At 46.2% G+C, this 21,872-nt stretch overlaps 1 protein-coding gene across 4 annotated transcripts; it reads right to left on the bottom strand.

Moving 5' to 3' along the window:
* Positions 1–10,740: 10,740 nt before the first annotated feature.
* On the bottom strand, positions 10,741–20,086 carry LOC127347209 (mitogen-activated protein kinase kinase kinase YODA). 4 transcript variants are annotated; one of them, XM_051373432.2, is made up of 14 exons: positions 19,882–20,086; positions 18,503–19,220; positions 17,674–18,414; positions 16,283–16,370; positions 16,111–16,173; positions 15,693–15,856; positions 15,524–15,599; positions 15,025–15,084; positions 14,797–14,907; positions 13,676–13,912; positions 13,475–13,566; positions 12,496–13,057; positions 12,350–12,402; positions 10,741–11,166 (listed from the first exon to the last, which is right to left on the bottom strand). In XM_051373432.2, the coding sequence occupies exons 2-12, from the start codon at positions 19,027–19,029 to the stop codon at positions 12,544–12,546; spliced, it is 2,673 nt and encodes an 890-aa protein (XP_051229392.1). In that variant the 5' UTR covers positions 19,030–19,220; positions 19,882–20,086; the 3' UTR covers positions 10,741–11,166; positions 12,350–12,402; positions 12,496–12,543. The 4 variants fall into 4 exon arrangements, with proteins under 4 accessions (XP_051229392.1, XP_051229396.1, XP_051229387.1 ...); XM_051373436.2 differs by having other exon boundaries at positions 12,350–12,395; XM_051373427.2 differs by having other exon boundaries at positions 12,350–13,057.
* Between the last annotated feature and the right edge of the window lie 1,786 nt (positions 20,087–21,872).

Raw genomic sequence — 21,872 nt, 5'->3', positions numbered from 1 at the left:
ATTCAGACGGGTTCCTAGTCCCTCGTGCACTTTCTGCCAGAATCTTGAGGTGAACTGTGATCCTCTATCTGACACTATCGACTTCGGTGTTCCGTGCAGGGCGACTATTCTGGAAATGTACAGTTCAGCTAACTTTGGGCCTTGGTAGGTGGTCTTGACGGTGATGAAATGGGCGACTTTGGTCAATCTATCGACAACTACCCATATTGAGTCATTACCTTTGCTGGATTTGGGCAGTCCGGTGATAAAGTCCATTCCTACCGAGTCCCACTTCCATTCCGGAATCTGGAGGGGTTGTAACAGTCCGGCGGGTCGTTGATGTTCTGCCTTGACTCTCTGACAGATATCACACTTGGCGATGTAGCTGCCGATTTCTCTCTTCATTCCATGCCACCAGAATTGCTCCTTCAGGTCCTGATACATCTTTGTACCTCCGGGGTGGATTGAATAAAGGGTGTCATGGGCTTCTTGCAGGATGACTTGCTTCAAGTCTGAGTCCGATGGTACGCAGAGACGTTCTTTGTACCAAAGAACTCCGGCTTCATCTACGGTGAATCCGGGGGCTTTTCCTGCGGCTATCTGTTTCTTGATTCCGTAAATGCTAGCGTTGTCCTTCTGGGCTTCCTTGATTTGGCTAACCAAGGTGGGTTGCAGTTCTATGCTGGCTAGGAATCCTTCACTAACAAGTTCAAGTCTGAACTGTTCAAACTCTTGATGCAAGCTGGGTTGTTCAGTTGCGAGCATGGAGTTCAACTGGCACGGCAGTCGACTCAAAGCATCCGCTACCACATTGGCCTTGCCGGGGTGGTAGTGAATCTCCATGTCGTAATCCTTGATCAATTCGATCCATCGGCGTTGCCTCATGTTCAGCTCCTTCTGGGTGAAGATATATTTCAGGCTCTTGTGGTCAGAGTAGATCTCACATCGATTACCCATGAGGTAATGACGCCAAACTTTCAAGGCTAGGACCACGGCTGCAAGCTCGAGGTCATGGGTTGGGTAGTTCTGTTCATGTTGCTTTAGCTGTCTTGACAGATAGGATACAACTTTGCCTTCTTGCATAAGTACACATCCAAGACCAACCTTGGAGGCGTCGCAATATACGTCAAAGGGCTTGGTGATGTCAGGCATGATCAGGATTGGGGCTGAGGTCAGTCTACTCTTGAGCTGTTGGAAGCTCTCTTCACATTTGTCAGTCCACTCAAACTTCTTGTCCTTCTTCAATAGTTGGGTCATTGGTCGAGCGATGCTCGAAAAGCCTTCTACAAATCTGCGGTAGTATCCGGCTAATCCAAGAAAAGCGCGGACCTCAGTTTGGGTGGTTGGGGCTTGCCATTCCATAACAGTTTGGATCTTGGCGGGATCTACGGCAATTCCTCCTGCAGACAAGATGTGTCCCAGGAATCCAACTTCTTCCAACCAAAACTCACACTTGCTGAACTTGGCATACAACTGGTGATGCCTAAGGGTTTCTAGGACAGTCTCCAAATGCTGCTCATGTTCCTCTTCGGACTTGGAGTATACCAGAATGTCATCGATGAAGACAACGACAAACTTGTCCAAAAAGTTCATGAAGATCTTATTCATGAGATTCATGAAATAAGCGGGGGCATTGGTTAGTCCAAACGACATGACGTTGTACTCATACAACCCATATCTGGTGGTGAAGGCAGTTTTCGGAATGTCGGTGGCTCTGATTTCAGCTGATGGTATCCATTTCTAAGATCTATCTTGGAGAAAACTCTGGCTCCGGTTAGTTGATCAAACAAGTCTTCTATCTTGGGTAGGGGATATTTGTTTTTGATGGTGACATCGTTAAGCTTACGATAGTCCGTACATAAACGATTTGCACCATCCTTCTTGTCCACAAACAAGACTGGTGATCTCCAGGGGGACGCGCTAGGTCTAATCAGACCTTTGGCCAACATATCATCTATCTGCTTCTTCAACTCCACAAGCTCTGTTGCGTTCATGCTGTAGGCCCTCTGGGCTATGGGTCCAGTTCCGGGGATTAACTCGATGATGAACTCGATATCCCGATCCGGGGGCATACCGGGTAAATCATCCGGAAACACATCAGGGTAGCGACAAACGACCCTGATTTGTTCCAGAGTTGGCTTGGATACACTTTGGTTGCAGGTAAATTTTCTGGGTAGTCTTTCAGAGACATGTTCTACTATGACACCGGTGCTGCTAGTCATGGTGATGGCTTTCTTGGCACAGTCTATCAATCCATTGTGTTTTGACATCCAGTCCATTCCTAGGACGACTTCCAAACCTTTGGTTCCCAGAATGATTAGATTGGCATAGAAATCTACACCATGGATTTTGATGGGTACATTTTTGCAAAATTTTCTGGCTTTGGTGGTTGATCCGGGGATTTGAACTATCATAACATGCTTCAAGCTGATAGGTTGAATTTTACTTGTTGATGCAAAGTCTTCAGTGACAAAAGAATGAGATGCTCCGGAATCAAACAACACTCTGGCAGGGATGTGGTTGACAGAAAACATACCCAGTACAACATCTGGTGCTTCCTGGGCTTCTTCGGCGCTCATGTGATAGAGACGGCCGTTGCGGTTATTGGGGTTGTTGGGGGCGAACTTCTTGCCGGTGGAGACACGGCGTTGCTGCTGAGCAGGTGCAGCGGGGTTGCCGACGAGCTTGGCGAGCCTCTTGGGACACTCGTTGGAGTAGTGCCCCACTACACCACACTCATAACAAGTGATGGTGGCCTTGTCCTTGGTGGCAACGGGGATGGCGTTGCTTCCGGTTCTCGGAGCGGTGTTGGTGTTGGTGTTAGTGTTGTTGGGGGCTCGGGGCGGAGCGCGGTTGTAGTTGTTGTTGTTGTAGTTGTTGTGGTTGTAGCCTCCTGGCTTGGAGTTTCCTCCACTCCGGTTCTGATAACCGGGGCGCGAGTTCTGCATCTGGGGCTTGTTGTTGTTGTTGTTCCTTGGAGTAAAACCTCCGCTTGAGCTAGGGCGATACTTCTGGGGGTGGCTTGATCCACTCTGATTTGCCATGCGGCGCTTGCGGTTCTCATTGGCTTGGTTCAACTTGCCCTCCATCTGGATGGCGGAGTCGACAAGGGCTTCAAGGTCGGCGAAGGGGATGTTGACGACGACAGTCTGCATCTCATCATGCAGTCCGTTCAGGAATCTTTCCTTCCTCTTCTCAACGGTGTCGGTATCATCAGGGGCATACCTCGACAGTGTAAGAAACTTGTCGCGGTATTCAACCACCGTCATGCGACCTTGCTTCAGTTCACGGAACTCATCCCTCATCTTTTTGATAAGACCCGGGGGTACATGGTACTTGCTGAACTTTAGCTTGAAATCCTCCCAAGTCATGAACTGACCTCCGTTCATGGCACGGGTGCTTGTCCACCAAGCGCGGGCTGGTCCAGCGAGATAATGGGTTGCAAACAAAACCTTCTCATTAGCTTCCACTCCGGCTACCTCCAGATTGTTCTCCATAGTCTGGAGCCAGTCGTCGGTGTCGAGTGGTTCTTCTGTCTTGCTAAACACCGGCGGGTTGGTGTTCTGAAAGTTCTTGAGCTTGGACCCTGGGTGGTCATGATTCCCATGGCCTTGGTTGGCAAGGTTCTGCAAGGCTGCGATGTTGGCTTGGCGTTCAGCTCGTTCTGCCTCCCTGTCGGCTAGCAGGGTTTGCAGCAGTTGCATCATGGCATCGTTGTTGCGATTGGGAGGGGCCATCTGAACATAGAGAAGATCATGAGATAAGAGGGAAATTTCTATGGTTTATTTTGAGTAAGCTTAAAAACATTTGAAACTTGTATTCTTTTCATGACAAACATAACATTCATTCATTCATTCAACACACATTACAAACTAGCACTTAACACTTCCCATGGTTTTAAGAACCATTCTCATGCTACAATACAAGGGACGGGGTACAACTCACACCTACATAAGTGAAACTAGTGTGACTACTCCTCGGGGTCGACGTCGATTGGGACGAAGACGTCGGGTGTAGCCTCCAGGAACTCGTAGTCCTCCTCCTCGGTGAGCTCGTCCTCCTCGAAGTCGTCGTCGTCGCTCAGGAAGGCTCCTCCTCCCTGAAGGTCGATACCTCCGTCGTCCTCCTCCAGCTCCCTAAGTTGATCCTCCTGGGCCTTGACAGTGGCCTCGAGAGACGCGATCTTGGCGCGAAGGCGCGCAATCGTAGCGTCCTTCTTGGCACGCTGCTGGCGAAGGCTCTTGCGGTCGTTGTTGAGCAGCTTGATCGCCTCACCCTGCTCGATGATGTGAGCATGGGTCTGGTTTGCGTAAACGCGGGTGGCATCGAGGTCCTTCTGAGTCTGGTAGAGCATGAAGTCCAGGTGCTCAGCATGGCGCCTCAACTCCGGGTGCGGCTGCAGCTCCATGGGCACTCCCATGGCATCACGCCTCACGAGATGCGCGAAGCGCGAAGCGAGGATGCGCACCACGTTCTGTCCACAGAGACGTGCAAGTACCTCCTGAAGGCCACGTGCGAGTCCATCGAGCTAGTTGCTCTCGCGGAAGGAGAAGAGGATCCTCTCCGAAGTAGGAGGCTCCATCTTGCCCCTCAGGTCGGCGGTGATGATCCACTGCAACTCTCCTCCAGGGGTGTCGTCCACCTGAATTCCGTGGAACTCAGGGTGCGGGCGCCCAAGGAAGTCAGAGACGGCGTTGAGGTCGTGCTCAAAGATCAAGCTCCCTCCGTTCCCAAGCTGGTAGAACTTGGTGTTGATGGGTGCATTCGGCTCCATCTGAAAGAGAATTGGATGAGTAAGTTAGAGAGTGTAAGGTGTGGCAAAATTTTAAGTAGATTCAAATAAGATAGAACATGATTCAACAAATTTTGAAAGAGTCTCCAAGACAAGAGTGTAAGTAAATTTTCACAATTATTCTCTTTTATTTGATTTCAAAGTTGAGTTTTTCAGAACGCCCATTCTAACTAAGGTCTTCTAAGGTCAAACAATGGCTCTGATACCAACTTGTCAACACCCGGATTTTTAAGTTCGAATGCCTATTATGTCATACATCGCAATCCCAGGAATATTGTTGTTGCGAGGCATAATAGTTAAGTATCACAGTCATCATTTATTACAAACCATAAAGTCTTACATCTTGGAATCACATCATCCATATTACACAAATAGTTGATCTATTGATCAACAAACAAACACAAGTTCATATGCGGAAGCGTAAGATACAAGGACTCTCTAGTCCACAGGCCAACGCTTGACGTCGGAAGACTCCTAGTTGTCGTAGGCGTCCTGCTGGTCATCTCCTTGTTCGTCTTCATACTTTGGCCATTCGAATAGCCAGGGACAAAGCCGTGAGTACTTCGAGTACTCGCAAACTAATACTCAAGTAAGTGCTAGACATTTCTAGTAAGGTTTGCTAAGCTCTAGTTTATTTGCATAAAGCCAAGTTTAGTTCACAAGTTTTTGGGAAAAGCTTATTCCAAAAGTTAACTAACTCAAGTGGGAACATTAGTGTCATTCCCACCATTCAAGTGGTGATTTCAATTCAATTCACCACAAGTCATTTCACCATCATCCTTCAACATCTTTTTCAAAGATATGACATCGGAAACTGTATGGCCTTTCCAATCGTCCATAACCGTGGACACGGCTATTCGAATAGATTTACACTCTGCAGAGGTTGCACACTTGTGCCACAACATTTGATTTCATCCGTCGGGATTTTCCCGAATCATCGTAACTCAGTACGCGGATCATCAACCATAACCTTTCACTTACATACCCTAGTATGAGCACCTCTCCCCATGAGCTTGGCCTCCCAGTGAAGACCAACTGTCAACCCGGAATCGCACAGGCTTGGCCGTACAATTCACCTCAACTTCACATCATTTCTCAACAACGGAGGCAGCCTCGGCATAACCCCTATGATGTGTGTTCAGAGGGAACCCATACTAAGATGCATAAATTTCCAGTTAAGCCCTACCCATACTCAGGTATTGTGGGGGTACTCAAAATTGGAAAGGTATCGCATCCAAACCAACATCAGTTTTATCAAAAATCACCATCTTCTCTTGGTCATATTCACCTTCAAAAATCATTCAATGGAATGAATCACCATTCCAAGGTTTCAAACTCATTTCAAAGTCACATGTTCCCATCTAGAGTAGTCAAGTTTTATTTCATTAGCAATAGCTCTAAATCATGAGGGGTGCTATCTTGCTTTGCTTGATGGAGACTAACTTTACTACTCTAGTAAACTCTTTTACTTTGACCAAAGTTAACTATAAAAGTAACTTTTTAAGAAAACAAGCAAAACTTGTAATGTAAAAACTTGGGATAGGCTTATGTTAGAAAAGATAAGATTCATGGTGCCTTGCCCCAAGGGGCTTTGCACTTTGCAAGAATATTAGCTTGCCTTGGTAGTTCTCAAACTGTTCCTCCTCCTCCTCTTGGTAGCAACCTTCTTCTTCGGCGTACTCTCCGGTGCTACCGTCTAAATTTGAATACGAGTATAATTACTCACTAATTCAATGGCTATTCCATACATCACATATAAACACACAAACTATTCTATGCGCACAAATAATTTAACTAGGGTGCATGGGTTGTGTTATTTAAATAGAATTCACTTCTTTGTATTTAATATGTACATGATAGTTTCCATAGGGTTCTTGAGAAATAAATTCCTCTCATTGAAATCTTCTTAAGATTTAATTTCTCAAACAATCATATATGAACTCATATTGACCTAAGTCAAATGTTCATCACCATCATTTGTGAGAATGATTTAAATGAGGTAGATCACCTCATATCATTTAATAACACTTCATATGATTTAAATCCCTAAGTAATTCATATAAGTGAGTTGGGACCAGGGGTCCAAACATCCCATGAATTCATGTGAGACAAGATTTAAATGAAGTTTAAGACTTCATATGAATTACTTATTAGTTTTGGACAATATCAACTAGTCAAACTAGCTATATTATCCATTAATTAAACTAGGGCATGATCATGCAAAGTGACCACACCATTTTATTGCATAAACAATTAGTGTAAGTCAAATGTGAGCTATTAGAGTTGGAATTAAGTTAATATCTATTTTGGTTGATTTTTAATAATTATTTGAATAGGGAAAAGTCCCTGCCTTGTTATTTTTATCAAATTAATTCTACAAAGAATCTGGTCATGGGACCAGTGGCATTTGATAGATAATTTCACTAGCTTTCCAACAACATAAAATTCACTAAATTTGGTTGAGCCAATTTGAATCTATTGATTTTCAAAGTTTGTGCTGTATTGAAATTGTTTGGGAATTGTTTAAAAGTCATTTGAATTAAGAGGGCCGGCGGGAAACGAAACTGGGCCAGATTCGAATAAAACGGCCCAGTCCAGCCCAAGCCAGCCCAGCCACGGTCCACAGACGCGCGGCGCGCTGACAGGGTGGGGTCCGCGCGTTAGTGACTCAGCGTCACCGAAGCGGTACGTTTTAAACAGAGGCGTTGGATTAGAATCCAATCCAACGGCGCTCGTTCATCGTCGTCGCCAGCGAGAGGCCGAGGGTCTGGCGGCGATCCTAGGGGGTCGGAGAGCTCACCGTGGCTCCAGCGACGGTGGGCAGTATGCTCGACGAAGTGGTGGACGACGGCGAAGCTCCAGGTACCGGCGGCTCGTCCTGGGGTGGCTCCAATCGACGGCGAGCTTCCGCCGCGGCGTGCGGCAGTGAGGTAGGAATTGGGCGGCTCTGGTGGTCAATGTGGAGCGGCGAGGTGGCTGGGAGATCAAGGAAGGAGAGGGAGGAGTGGTGGTGTGAAGGAATCGTCGAGGCGATGCCTCCTTTTATAGGCGAGCGAGTGCCCGAGGTGTTGCGGCGAACTCGACAAGGGCGCGGCATCTCCGGTGGTCTAGCGAGCTAGGCGAGGGCGCGGTGGTGTTCCTGGCGTCACGGTGGTCCTCTGGGTGGCGACAGGTAGGGTAGGCGGTGCCTAACGCGGTCGGGGCGTCGCGGGTTCTGACGCGTCTACGGCGGCTTTTCTTCTCCGTCTCCGGCGGCGGTGGTCATGGGTCGTGGTCGCGCGCGTGTCTGCGAGCTGCGTGGCGACGCGGCGATGCTCAACCCGCAGCTAGGTGGTCCAGGGCGTGCGCGAGGTGGCCAGGGCGTGCCTGTGGCGCGCCACGCGCGACATGAGCGGCATACTGGCCGTTCTGGGCGCGCGTCGTCCGGCGTGTGGTCGCTGCTCCCTCGACAATGGCGAGTGTAGGCGGTTCTAGGAGGTGAGGTGGCGTGGTTTGGGCACGGTGGCCATGGCCAGGGGAGAAGGAGAGGGGGAGCTCGACGTGTGTGGCCTGGCCGGCATGGCCATGCCCTAGCTTGCTCTCTCTCTCCCTAGCATGCTATTTGGCATTGATTTGGTTTAAGGGGACCAGGGGACACAATGGTGTAGGTTAGGGTAGTTTAGGTGGAGTAGATCACTATTTGCAATAGTTGCAAATAGTGCCCGAATTTGGAATTTGCAAAATTGTTTAAATTTGAAATAATTCAAAAGGTGAAACAATTTGAAATGTGTAGGTTTAGATAAGTTGTAATTGACCAGAGATGATTAGAGGTGGTGGTGGAATTGTTGAATTCGAAAATTTGCAAAATGGGCTAAGTTGGAGATTGTTGAGTATGTTAAAAAGTTGAAACTTTGGATGAGCATAGCTCTTGATCAAGAATGATTTTGGCATGGTGGTCTTTACAGAAGTTGTTCACCTTGATGTTGACTTTGGAATGGTGCAAAGAGTTAGCAAGAATTGGTTTGAGAAAATTGAATGGCAATGGCTCAAAGTAGTGATCAGGCTATAATTGTCACTTTTGACCATTATCATATGTGAGCTAGTTTTGCATTTGAAAATTATTTGAATTGTGATTCTTTGATTCCAAAAATTGTAATAAGTGTTTAGTAACATTATTCAACTAATGGTGAAGACCAAATTGGTCTAGGGTCAAAATTTATAAAAATGCCATAGGGCATATGTGAGGGTTTTTAGGGTTTTTCATTTATTGGATTTTCTTCCTCTTTGATTTATTTGGTTGGTGATCTTCATATGATCACATTAGGGTTTTAGAGCATATCAAATACAAGTAATAACAATCATCATGGCATATCACTCAAATGCACAAGTCCTATGCATGGTACTATATGCAATTTGAAAAGTTTTTGTTGGTTTGAAATTTTGCTCTCTGGAATTCTCTAACTTTCTTTTTATTGAAATTTGGGGTGTTACATACGGCCCCACTCGCCGTCGCATGCGTCCTCCTCGTCTTCGCAGGACGACCGTTGCTTCGAGTTCCTCCTCCGCATCGACGACGACCCACTCGGCATCAAGCGGCTCCCGGACAAGTTCGTCGATGGCGTCGAGTCGGCGCACTTGCAGCTACGGGAGGCCAGCTGCAACTTCTGCCGATGGATTGTGGAGGTCTTGTTCGACGGGCAGGGCAAGATATATCTGCACACGGGGTGGGACAAGTTCTCCCGCGACCTCGCGCTTGAGCCCGGCTGCTAGCTCACCTTCCTCTACGAGGGGGACGGCGAGATGATCGTCAAGGTGTTCGACGACACAGCCTGCCGCAGGCACTACCAAACCGGCGAATCTGGCTCGACCACCGATAGTTAGAACTTAGAGTGTTCTTTCTTTGCAGCGAATATGGCTACGGGGCAGACGAAGCCAATAGTGAAGGTTTCTAGTGGTTCTTCCTCGGAAGATTCAACAGGAGCACCGTCCCAAGTTAGATTTTCCAGTTTGGGTGACTATGTGTGCCCTCGAATGTTCTTTCTTGGCAGCGAACAAACGGAAATAAACACAACTTGTTTATTTTTTTAAAATGTTTTTATTTGTGTCAACCATGTTCAAACTATGTATTAGTTTGTGTAAAATAATGTTCCAATATGTAATGTTTGGAACTATGTTTAAATGGAGAAGAGGAAAAAAACAAGTAAAAAAAATCGAGCCACCTCCAGACTAAACAGATGCGCGAACAAAAACATTCATTTTAGTGTTCACGGTGCGACGCAAACAGACGCGGACAATAAAATGCGTGCGCCACTGGAGATGCACTTAGAGCAATTCCAATAGTGCAGTCGGGTGCAGGCTATAAGGTCAGCTATAGTCAGCTTATAGCTAACTTGTACAATAGTTGGCTTTAAGGATTGATAACTTTATGTGTAAAAGGCCCACCACACATACTCACAAAGTGCCTAGGAGCACGTGCAAGAGCTGGCTCTTGCATGAGAGCCCATCTCTCTTCTCTCCACTTCTCTCTCATCCACCTAAGCAAAACAACACTATTTTAATTCTTATAGCCTGCTCAGTCAGCCTTGCTCTTACTGCTCGGCTCACTGCTGTCGGGGCGATCTAGATCTGTAGATGGCCAGGGATTGTTTGTTTTACCTTGGTATAAGCAGGGCGTACGCAAACCGAATGGATGGAAGAGTCATCCATGATGCCAAATTGAGCTTGACCAGGAATTTACCAAATCCTGGTGATAATGAGCACACAGGACAATGCAAACAGCCAACCTTCAACTTTCCCCACTCGCCATACTTTACTTGGCTTCATACCAGCGGCACTTGGCACAAACATCTTGCCCCACAACATGCTCATAACGCATGGATGCAGTAACTTGCAGGAACAACTACTACCAGTAGCAGCGCAGTAAGTACATACCGATTCAATATGGACAGCATGCACGACCGCATCTAAAAAGTAACACATGTGAGCCAAGCTAATTTAATCAGGGATCATATATTCATTTTATGAATCTCCAAAGTAACTGATACAGTTAACGGGTTTGCACATCGGCTGACGTTGCTGCAAAGCACTTTCAGTACTAAGTTTAACTTGCAGCGGTAGCTTCAACCCTCAGGTGAGATGTGTCGTTGTTAGGAGACCAGGTGCTGGATGGCTCAACTGTTACTTCTGTGCAAAAGATTGGCTTTCACTTGAGATTACTTCTGTACAATGGCATCGGGACGCCATAAAAGAATAAATTACATATAACAGCGAGTGGAGTATACAGGCGGCGAGCTACTACTCTGGGCCCTTCAGTTTGTACGGGATCTTCAGTATACACTTCTGTCATTTTGACACATGTTAGCACGCCAGCTCTAGTATGCAAAGCTGAATTGTCCTGCCTGACAGAGATGGACAGTCTGCGATGTACAGAGAAAAATTAGCAACTATGACCCTGGAAATAAGTTTGACACAAAAGGTTCAAATGTTGATTTCAAGCTCACAAAGTGACGGCTGCACCTGATATATATGCACTACTAACAGGTGCGAAACTTCTGAGTTTTATTAAGTACTCCCTCCATTCCCTTTTAATTGACGATGATTTAAATCATTGTCAATTAAAAGGGAACGGAGGGAGTAACAATTTAGAATAATCGGCATAATACATGCAAGTGAGTGGGAATATATAAACAAAGGCCATCAACCACTTAAATCTGCAGGACTGTTACATCACTAAAATATCAAAGATGAAACTGCCGATCTGAAGTTCGCAAAGTGGTGGCTGCACCTGATGTAGATTTATATTATATATGCACTACTAACAGGTGCAAAGGTTCAGAATTCTATTAAGAAACAATTCTGAGCAAGCTGCATAATACTAGAACGAGGGGGTTGCCGGATCAGAGGAGAGTCCGGCGGTCCGCAGCACCATTGCTTCTTCAAAGCGGGAGTGTTCTGATTCTGCCCTTCTTTGCAGGATCAGAGTTCCTCTTTTCCCTTCGCGGGCTTTGGGAAGGTGTTATGTGTTTGTGTGGTTGGCTTCTAGGCCGAGGATAGTTTGGTGGTGTCAGTTGTAATGTGCGTCACAGTTGTTGTTCGTGTTATCGACTTCTCGTCTTGAGTGGTCGGGTGTTCACCAACTACTCCCCAAGGTTCTTCGGGTCGAGTTGTATGGTGGGGTGTTCACCTTCTCTTGGGCTTGTCGAAACCTCTTTTCTATAGTGCATCGAAATGCAATGCTTTTTTCATTTTCACGAAAGGAATGAGAGGGCATAAAAATACCATTAATCAATCACTAAAACTGCCACCTCGTAAAAATGTTAAACATGAAATTGGTGTTTTATGTCTTTGGTGCAATAATAATCTAACCTAATTCCTTATTTGTACAAGCCCACCACAACTCAGGAGATCATTTTGAACAATGCTCACTTTGGCAGCTAGCATGGTATAAAACCAATTGCAAATTTTCTCGCAAAAAAAAAACAGTTGCAAATTTAGCAGGATTGTGTACAAAACAATGAAGCTGCAACTGAATTCTGACTTCATGTAATTAAACACAGATAATCAACTAAAAACTGTGAGTTTATCACGAGGTACAGATACCTTTGTCTATTTGTGCGATGACAACAAAGACTCCATCCGTCGACAGCTGTTAGCTTCAAAATAAATCAATGATATTTCCCATACAGTCATGCTATGATACAGTCCAGCTACTGAATGACGAAAGCAGCTGAAAACCACTCAGTTACCTTGCCAAGCTTCAAAAAAAATACCACTTGGCTGTTTATCCTTGATACTTAGTTATCACGCCTCAGTCCAAGGTGTGGAGAACCAGATGTGAAGTCTAGTGAAGGATTTGGCTTCACATGATCCACAAAGGCATGACGAGTGAAATGTTCAGAAGGTGACAATCTATCACGCAAATCAAAAACGTTTCCAAGCCTCTTTCCAAATTGAGGGCTCAGAATGTCAGTGTCAGAAGCTACCCTTTCCTGAAGCCCCTGTGAGACTTGATGCACTCTAACAAATTGTCCAATGTGACGATCTGTAGGCCGGCTGGGGAAGTGATCATCTGGACCGCTTGATGCGATTGCAAATCCTTCATTGCTATAGGTTGGTTGCTTTAAATGGTTAAAAGGAATGGCACCATTACCACCAGACAGGGGAGTGGAAGCGCCTGAAAGAGTTCTCGGGCTCGAAATTGGAGAGGGTGACATTCTGCAATTTGTATTTTGGGGAGACCTTGACCTTAACAGAGGACTTCCACATGGAGAAACTGGACAGGATATATTGCTCCGTATATGGAGATCACTGCAGAAATAAACAACAATTTGAGGTGCCATGAACAGATAAATAAAGATCACCAGAAATCCATTTCCTGGCAACCATGAGGTTAGCTGTAGACACTAAACAGTGCACTAAAAAAAGGTGGGAACCTAGGCGCTGCCCTTAGTCAGTCCAGCACACCTAGGTGCCCGTTTAGCCTGAATAGTCCACAACTATTAGGTGCTAGGCGCCACCTAGAGCCCTTTAAAGACACTGGCAGTAGAAAACAGTAGGAGGTTTGGTGGCCCGCTTGATCAGTGGTGCAAAAAGGTCTGAGCAAGATGGCTCTAGTTTGCATAGCTAATGTTTTTTAGTTCTCGGTTACTAGCTTGCTAATGTGTTAAGACACAGTGATGGTGTGTGCTCCTAAAGTGAATAAGGAGAACTTGGGAGATGCTGTACCTGTGTTTTGAAGAAAACTTTGCGCCCCTTCTCTGGTAAATCGTCTGACCCTCCAATCCCAATGACGAGATATTTCTTGTGTGCCCAACCACCTAAAACATCAGTGGATGCTTAGAAGACTGAGCAGACCACAAGAATAACAAAAGAAGACAGTTGATCATCCACGGAATGTCAGTTATAACAGAAGTATTCAGGCGGTACCTTGGAACTTGGTCTACAAGATATCACAGCCAGATGTTCCAAAGAATCAGAAATAACAGATTTCTCATGTGGGACTCTATTTTGTATGAACGGGTGTTGCAAAAGCTCCATTGCCGAGGGACGTTGAGAAGGATCACGTTGCAGGCACTTTCTGATGAAGTCCTTGCCCTGCTCTGAGAGGTGATCTGGTATTGGTGGAAGTTCCTTGCTATTTCCAATCTTGAACATTGCAGCAATCTGTAGGAGAGAAAAGCGAGGAAGTATTTGATGATCACTTCACTTCTGATTACCAGCCGAAAGAGCAAAGCCTTGTCTCAATATTTTGTACAATTACATGCAAGTAAATGTGTTTTAATGTTTCCACGTTGAGACAGTAACAAGTTCTTAAACAGCTCAGGAACATAAAAGGTGGTGTATCCATTCATCTGGTGTGGAAAAAGTGTTTTAATAGCCTATGAATAGGTCATGTTGCATAGAACTCTTGGTCTACTAGTACCCGTGTTTACAAGTGGGTAGCTGGTCCATTTCTGTTGGTAACTGGTAACATTTTGGCAAGGAGGTAGTCTGCACTGCAACCATCAATTTTTCCTTTTTTATATATGATTTTACAAAAACATTTATCTGCGGAGGGTGGGTAATGCCAGACAATAAAGATGTGCAGGAGAACTTAACATACTACACCTATTCACAGTACAAGTAATTCATAGTTTATATATGCCAGGTTATTTTGGTACTCCCTCCGATCCATATTAGTTGCCACTTGCCACTAACATAGATGTATCTAGAGATATTTTAGTTCTAGGTACATCCATACTAGTGGCAAGTAATATGAATCGGAGGGAGTAATATAATGTGCACGTGGCTAATCACTCCAAGCAGCATGCTAACTCTATCAAGGTAAACTGAAAAAAAGTTTGCTTCCAGGACACTGTCAAATTAAAGAAACCCAAGATAGCCATCATCCGAAACAAATAGCAAAAACAGCAAATCAATCTTAAGCCGCATTGCACTCTTGGTCTTGAGCGACTTGAACAATATTCGTGAAGTTCAAAAGCATGTCACATTAGCCTCTGATGTTGCAGAACAAATATAAAGCGCATCTTTGTGGTAATAATACAGACCCCTTCATACTGGCTCCATGGGGGTTTTGAGGTAGCCATCTCCAGGACGGTGCATCCTAAACTCCATATGTCGACCGCAAGATTGCATCCTCCATTTGAACTTTTTATAACCTGCATGCATGTCACGTGTAAATCCGTGATTAAAACAAAACAACAAGACACACATGAAACTCAAACGAAAAAATATATATATATAGTAAAGTAGGACCATAAGATTTTCAACAATACCTCTGGAGCCATCCAATATGGACTACCCTTAAATGAGAAAGGACATTGCTGCCCATTGATCTGCGAAAAGGAACCGAAAAAGTGAATAGAAGACACAATTGATACAGCACAGTAATGAGTAAAATACATTTATCGTGTTCTAAGAGAGGTCATTCGTGACTTATCAGATCTATCAAAATACGAGGGGCACCATTAACATCAGTAGTTAATGTAGTATGCACAGCACCACAACTGCTGACCATAGGGTACAAGAACAAGTTGACATACAGACACTGACAAGGACAGGAAATACGACATGTCTATCTAATTCAAGTGGTTACGTCAATGGCTTTATGGGCAAAACACATGACATAAAGGAATGAAAGGAAGGCACATCTGATTTCCTCCTTGAAAAATAGGTAAAGTTATTTCTAGAAAGGTGATGTGACCAGATTCTTCCATAAGAAAGTGAAGTGACCAGATTCTTCTATAAGAAAGTGAAGTGACCAGAAAAACTTACATGTTTAGCCATTCCAAAGTCTGCAAGCTTAACACGACCACTAGGATCAACTAGTATGTTTGCACCTTTTATATCCCTGCATATTGTGTAAGCGAGATTTTAATAAACCAGTGTTCCACTAATGAATTCAGCCAAAAAAAAAATGCAACGAAAGCAAATTGAATGATACCTATGGACTGTATTCTTCGCATGTAAATAAGCTAATCCAGAAAGTATCTGTTGGGTGTAGCTGCGTATTGCTGGTTCACCAAGCTGTCCATACTCCTGTAGAAGTTTATGGATAGATCCGCCAGATACATACTCCAAGTATATATAGAGTTTGTCATCAACCTGCTTTGGGGCATAATAATGTATAAAGTCATTCCAAAAATTGGAAGTGGTTCATAAAGAACCCTTCCAATGAAATTCGAGAAGTTATAAAAACTCCCTTGCAGCCTATGATAGAGGCCTAAAGCGAGAAGGGTACAAAAATGATAACAACCTTATAGGTACTATAATCTCCTGAACTTCAGGAAAAGATAGCAGCCTAATTGGAAAGCAAAGAAAACAAGAGTAAATAAATACCAATAGAAGGAAACTGTTCATACCGTTTCTGAGCCATAGTATCGTACGATATTTGGATGTTGTAAGCGGCTCAAGAGTGATATTTCCTGAGAAAACAAAAGAAATGATAAATGGAAAAAATAAAGACAATAATAAATGAGCTGATCTTTTCACCAATGTAAAATTGTAGATGCAAACGCAATCGGAAAACTGTACCTGCCCCAACTGCTTTGCGCTTTCCTTTGATTTAGGATCATCTGAGAATAGGGTAACCTCTTTCATAGCACACATTTCACCGCTGTCACTGATATTGATGGTGAAATCAAAACAAGGGGAGAGAACTGTGAGGAATCAGGACATGATTTAAACACACTCAAATAGTCATCATATCGTACTAGCAAGGAACCTGTGAGATGCTACGGATTTACAAAAAAGTTGCGATACATGTGAACAAGACCAATTACGTCATTTAACCATAAATGGCCTTTTTTTCTACCCGGACATTATTTTATCCACGAGCTGCACACTAAGAATATGCACGGTGTGATTTTTAAAAAGATTTTAAGAAATCCTATGATAAGGTACGCTGGTCGGCTTAACAAGGTTTGCGAATGAAGGGGTTTTCCTCGACTTGGAGAGCGTGGGCGGTCGATTTTGTCCAGCAGAGTAGTGTTGCCATTGAAGTCAATGATGTCATTGGACCGTTTTTTCAAACTAAGAAAGGCCTTCGACAGGGGGGTCCTTTATCACATGTTTTCTTTAACATCATGGCTGATATGCTTGCAATCTTAATTAATAGGGCCAAGGCAGCCTAGGTATAAAAGATATGGATGTTAAAAATAAATGCCTACTGACTAAGTGGCTCAACAAATTGTTTACTGGAGACTGGGTTTGGCAGTCGCTTTTGCATAATAAACATTTGAGTCAAAAGCTACTTTCTTCGTTTACAACCAAGCCGGCGGACTCACACTTTTGGAGGGGCATCATGACGGTTAAGGGTGATTTCATGCAGTTTGAGTCACTCTGTGTAGAGAATGGTGAATTGGTAAGATTTTGGGAGGACAGATAGCTCAGGGAAACACCATTTTCGTTATGTACCCTAGATTATTCAATATTGTTAGTTAAAAGAAATAGAAACTAAGGATGTCGACCAATACTAAGAATTGTATGTACTATGTAGTAGGTGTGGACTTTACAAAAGTTGCATAAGGCTATGATTTGAATGATTTTTATTCGCTAGTTTTTAGTTCCTTACCAGAACCAGTGCATGGCACCATAAAGTTATATTAAGATGCTAAGCCATCTAGCTTTTAACTGAAGAAAAAATAGTAGGAACAAGCTACAGCGTTCATCAGATAAAATAGTTACTATAGCTCTCCAATAACAAAAACAATGTATGCGACAATATGACATAAAACAAGACTTGTTCTAAAAGCCTGTACACAAAAAGACCTTGCTTAGTTTGAAAAACCCACAGAAAAATAAGATGGCCAGAACAGAACAGGTTCTGTATTAAAACAACTACCCTTAAAAAACTCTAAGAATGCTTAATGTATAGAGAGCCATACGGTGAAAATTTGCAGTTTCATATGTAGAGAAACACATACCTGTTAAAGCCAACATATACATGGCCAAATGTCCCACGGCCAATCAGCTTGCCCTTCTTCCATCGTGATCCCGGACTTGGAGGAGTCTCTGTTCTACCAGGACTGTGAGGTACTGAAATAGGACTGGCCGGCGTGGACTTGTTTGGAAAATATGAACTATTTGAGATGCTTAATGGTGGAAGGGGCAATCTGTGAGTTTGCTTCTTCTTCCCACCATCATTTTGACTTGTTGGAGATCCAGGTGCCATCCCTCCAGACCTCGTATGTAATGGAGAAACACTTCCACTATGCACCCTGGAGCTAGGGCCAGGACTTGTCATTCTTGGGCTAGGAATTGGTGAACACTCTGGACTACCCCTGCTGGGCTGCCAAAAAAGCTGGGCTAGCATATCACCGCCTACCGAGTTATGACCAGATGTTTGCCCTGAACCTGGACTGGAGCACTGACCAGAGCCAAGGAAAGTAACATCTGCATGAGGCTTCACTGCCCAAAAGGCTGAAGTTGGAATATGATCCGGGCATATTCTTCTCGGGCTTCTAGAAGGACTTGACATCAAACTATTGGGAGCACTCTCCAAGACTACCGGCCGAAGATTTTGTAGAATGGGTTGGTGATTGTCAGCTGCAATACCTCTCGGTGATGTGGACATTGTATGGTTACTAAGGAATTGATTAGTTGGCTTGGTCATTTCCTTGGTACTCTTGGTGGTAATAGCACCAGGGCGCTCTTTGTGCACATTACTTCAGGGTTCAAACAGAATAAAATATATGGTAAGAGCAAGTTTGAACAAAGAGGCACAAAATTAATGCACTACAGTAAGGAGCATACCTTGACTTGCTCCTCGAAGCAACATTTGTTGCGTTTTCAGCATCATTTCCAACAGGGCTCGGAAGCTGAGAATCTCCACGATCATCGCTATCAGCAGAACAGTTGCTAGAGACTGAAGCAATCCCTATTTCTGACCTTTTCTGAGGCTTGTTAGGTTTAGGAAGCGGCAGAAGCAGTGGCGGTTTGCCACGTTTCTCTAATATTGGCTTCGATAGGGTGACATCAGAAATGGTGCGTGTCACTGCAGGACGTAATCCCGGGAGAGGAAGTGGCTGGGAATGTACCCTATCAGCTGAAAAGCTTTGACAGCGAGAAACTTCTTTGGAAGGTGAAGTTGCGCGCGATACTGTAGTAGACCGGCAGACCTTTTCAGCAGCTGCATCGTTACCACGTCTATAACTCCGTTTCGATTTTGTGGTCCCTTTTTGCTCGTTTGGACTTATCAGGCGATGGAAAGTATCGATGAGGTTCTCTTTGGTGGTCTTCTTTGCATCTTTTGACGAAGACTTCCCCCACCATGATGGCATATCGAATGTAGAAGATTCTGTGGTGGGCCTAACCCGCTATGTACTCACCACAGTGTTATCAAAACTGATCAATTACCATATTCTGCCAATAAGATGAGATCATAAGCACGGATTTTCTCGTGATGACATATAACACCACCCTTGACTTCCCTGATGGACTGGCAACAATATAACAACCTACAGCCCAATCACTGCAAAAGCAAGAGTTGAAGAAGGATTAAGATTCCAGCTAGCACATTCTCCACCTCAAAGCCTGTAAAACTTGTAGAGATACTATAAAAACGCAGTAGTTTAATTCAGTTGAAATCAGTATATATACAGCATGTGCCAATAGCAGAAACGGAGAGGGGAACGCATCATGTTTTCAAACTCCATTCAGGTATAAGAGGTTATCGAGGTCACCATCGACAGTCTAATAATAAGAAAATATCACCGGTTCGTAACAATCTATAACAACCTGTAGTGCGGCAACAAGGCTGATATGGTTAGCAGGAAAATCACATGTAAAATTGCACCGCAACAACGCACCAGGCCAGGTTCTCTCTAGCACTACAGAGGGTGGAACTGAACAAGGAGAACGGGGTTTGGTCGAACCCCGAAAGCAATTCGGGAAATAAACCGCTCCTAGCAGTACTGATTCGGGATCTCGGAAGCAGCAGCAGCTTGGAGTCCCGGAAAATCGGGACCGGAACACATGGTCGGATGCACCGGCCCGCCTTGATGGTCCGTCCGTCCTGCCTACGGGATCTACGAGCAGCCTCGAAGGAGGGGATCTGGCTGGATTCGATTTTTCACGGGACGGGAAGAAAACGAAGAACGATCCGAGCAGAGCAGAGCTAGGGCTTCCCTTACCGGCGGAAGGAAGGAACCGCGCCAGGGCCACGCCGCGGCAGAGAGCGGCGGGAGGGGGGCCGGAGGGGAGGATCGCGGGAGAGCCGAGCTCCGCCGCTCCGAGATGGCCGGCGAGCTTCGGTGGTGGGGTGGGGTGGGGAGGAATTTTCCTTGCGGGTGCGAGGGAGTTGAGGAGTGTGTCTGGCTGTGTGCAGTGGATTTGGGAGCAGAAGGTGAGAGCTTTCGGTTCCGGGGAAAGGTACCGCAGAGGCGGATTTAGAGCATCCCCACTCGTTGGCGCTCCCCGCGCAAATCCGGCGAAATTTTCGTCCAGATTGGATGAAGATTTGGCGTGAGGAGCGCTGGTTTCCCAGCCGTGTGCCCAGGCGAAGTCAACGATGCGAATTTTGAAAACGGAAACTTGACAAACTACGGCTAAAAACGGGTGAATTTAGACTAAATTTAATGATATTTATTATATTACGGGCGGAGTTCATACATAGAGGCCGAATTCGACTATATTTCGAATTCGGCTAGGGGAATTCAAACGTTAATTTTAAAACACGGCGCTCTACATGCCGAAATGGCGGTAGAACACCGTGTAGTCGCCGCCGTCGTCGTCGGAGCCGTCATCGTTGGCCTTCGGCTGCGCGGCTGTTCTTCGCCGCCTGTCCGCGTCTCCCCACCCCGGGGATGGCTTGTACCGCCGTCGTCGGAGGACTCGAGGTCGACGACGGGGACAACGACGCCGGATGGAGGTGTCGCAGACGGCGGTACCGCGCGACATCGTCGTTGGCGGTTGGAGCGGCGCGGGCGGCGAGTTGGCGTGCGGCGGCCGGGTCCGGCGATCGCGCCGCTCCTCCTCGCTGGCGCTCCCGATCGCGCTGGCCCGATCCGATGCGGCGTCGTCCGCGCGCTTCTCCTCCTCCATGTCGTGCGGCGACACAGCGATCGCCTCCGCCATCGCGGCGTCCTCCGCGCGCTTCGCCTCCTCCTCGGCGAGCTGGCTTGCGGCGGCCTCTTTCTTCGTCTTCTTCCGGCCGCTCTGCGGCGCGGAAGGCTGTTCGCGGATGACGAGGGCGCCGCTGCTGCGCCCTCTGGTCGTCGGCGGAGACGCCGGCTCCTTCTTGACGCGCACCGGCGTCGAAGGCGACGTCGCCTCCTCCCTCTTCGCCTTTAGTGCGCGCGGAAGACGATGCGTGCGCGGAGGACGACGACATTAACTCGCCGCGTGGCCGGCGAATGCAGACCGGCGGCAGGCTTTTACAGCGCGCGGAAGACGATGCGATGAGGACGACGATCGGTTTCTCTCGCCGACAAGTTGGGGCCACCAGACGCGCGGGAAGTTTCCTCGCCGTTTCGCGCGCTTTCGTTTCGTCCGGAGTCCCCGAGCGCTCCCCGGGGGGCCGGGGATGTCGTGGGATCGCCGGATGAATTTAGGCCCAAATCCGGACGAAAACGAGGAACCGGGGGCGCGACTGGGCCGAATTACGCCGTCCGGATGGAAAAAACGCTCGCCGGGGGCCTGTTCGGGGGGACGAGTGGAGATGCTCTTACATTAGACAACGGGCAAATCCGTATTTCGCTGGATTCGTCCCCCTTTTCTTAAAGAAATATACCGTATTTGTCCCCACAAGTCATATCCGCCTGGTTTATACTGATTTCAACTGAATTATTAGAGCATGTCCACCCGCGTAGCGATTTTGGGGGCCGGAAGCGAAAATGGGTTCACACCGGCACGCCTCAAATAGCGTCGGTGTATTTTCGAGCCCAATAGAACCGTTGGCAACCCCGTGATGGCCCCTTGGCCAAGGACGTGAATCGGGCGTGCCGGCACCTCGCGGGGCGGAAAACTTTGAGCATGGGAGCCGCATGTCACACATCCCAAAAGTCGACGCCAGCGGGGAGTGGGGTCAGCGGCACATTCAATTTTAACCTAATCGTCACCTACCTCGCGACGAAAGTTATTGGTGCGTAGCGGCGGTGCAGTTTCCGCAGACGCGCAGCGAACC

This window comes from Lolium perenne, chromosome 1 (genome assembly GCF_019359855.2).
Source record: "Lolium perenne isolate Kyuss_39 chromosome 1, Kyuss_2.0, whole genome shotgun sequence".
Taxonomy (NCBI): Eukaryota; Viridiplantae; Streptophyta; class Magnoliopsida; order Poales; family Poaceae; genus Lolium; species Lolium perenne.
This window is presented reverse-complemented; position numbering and strand designations above follow the sequence as displayed.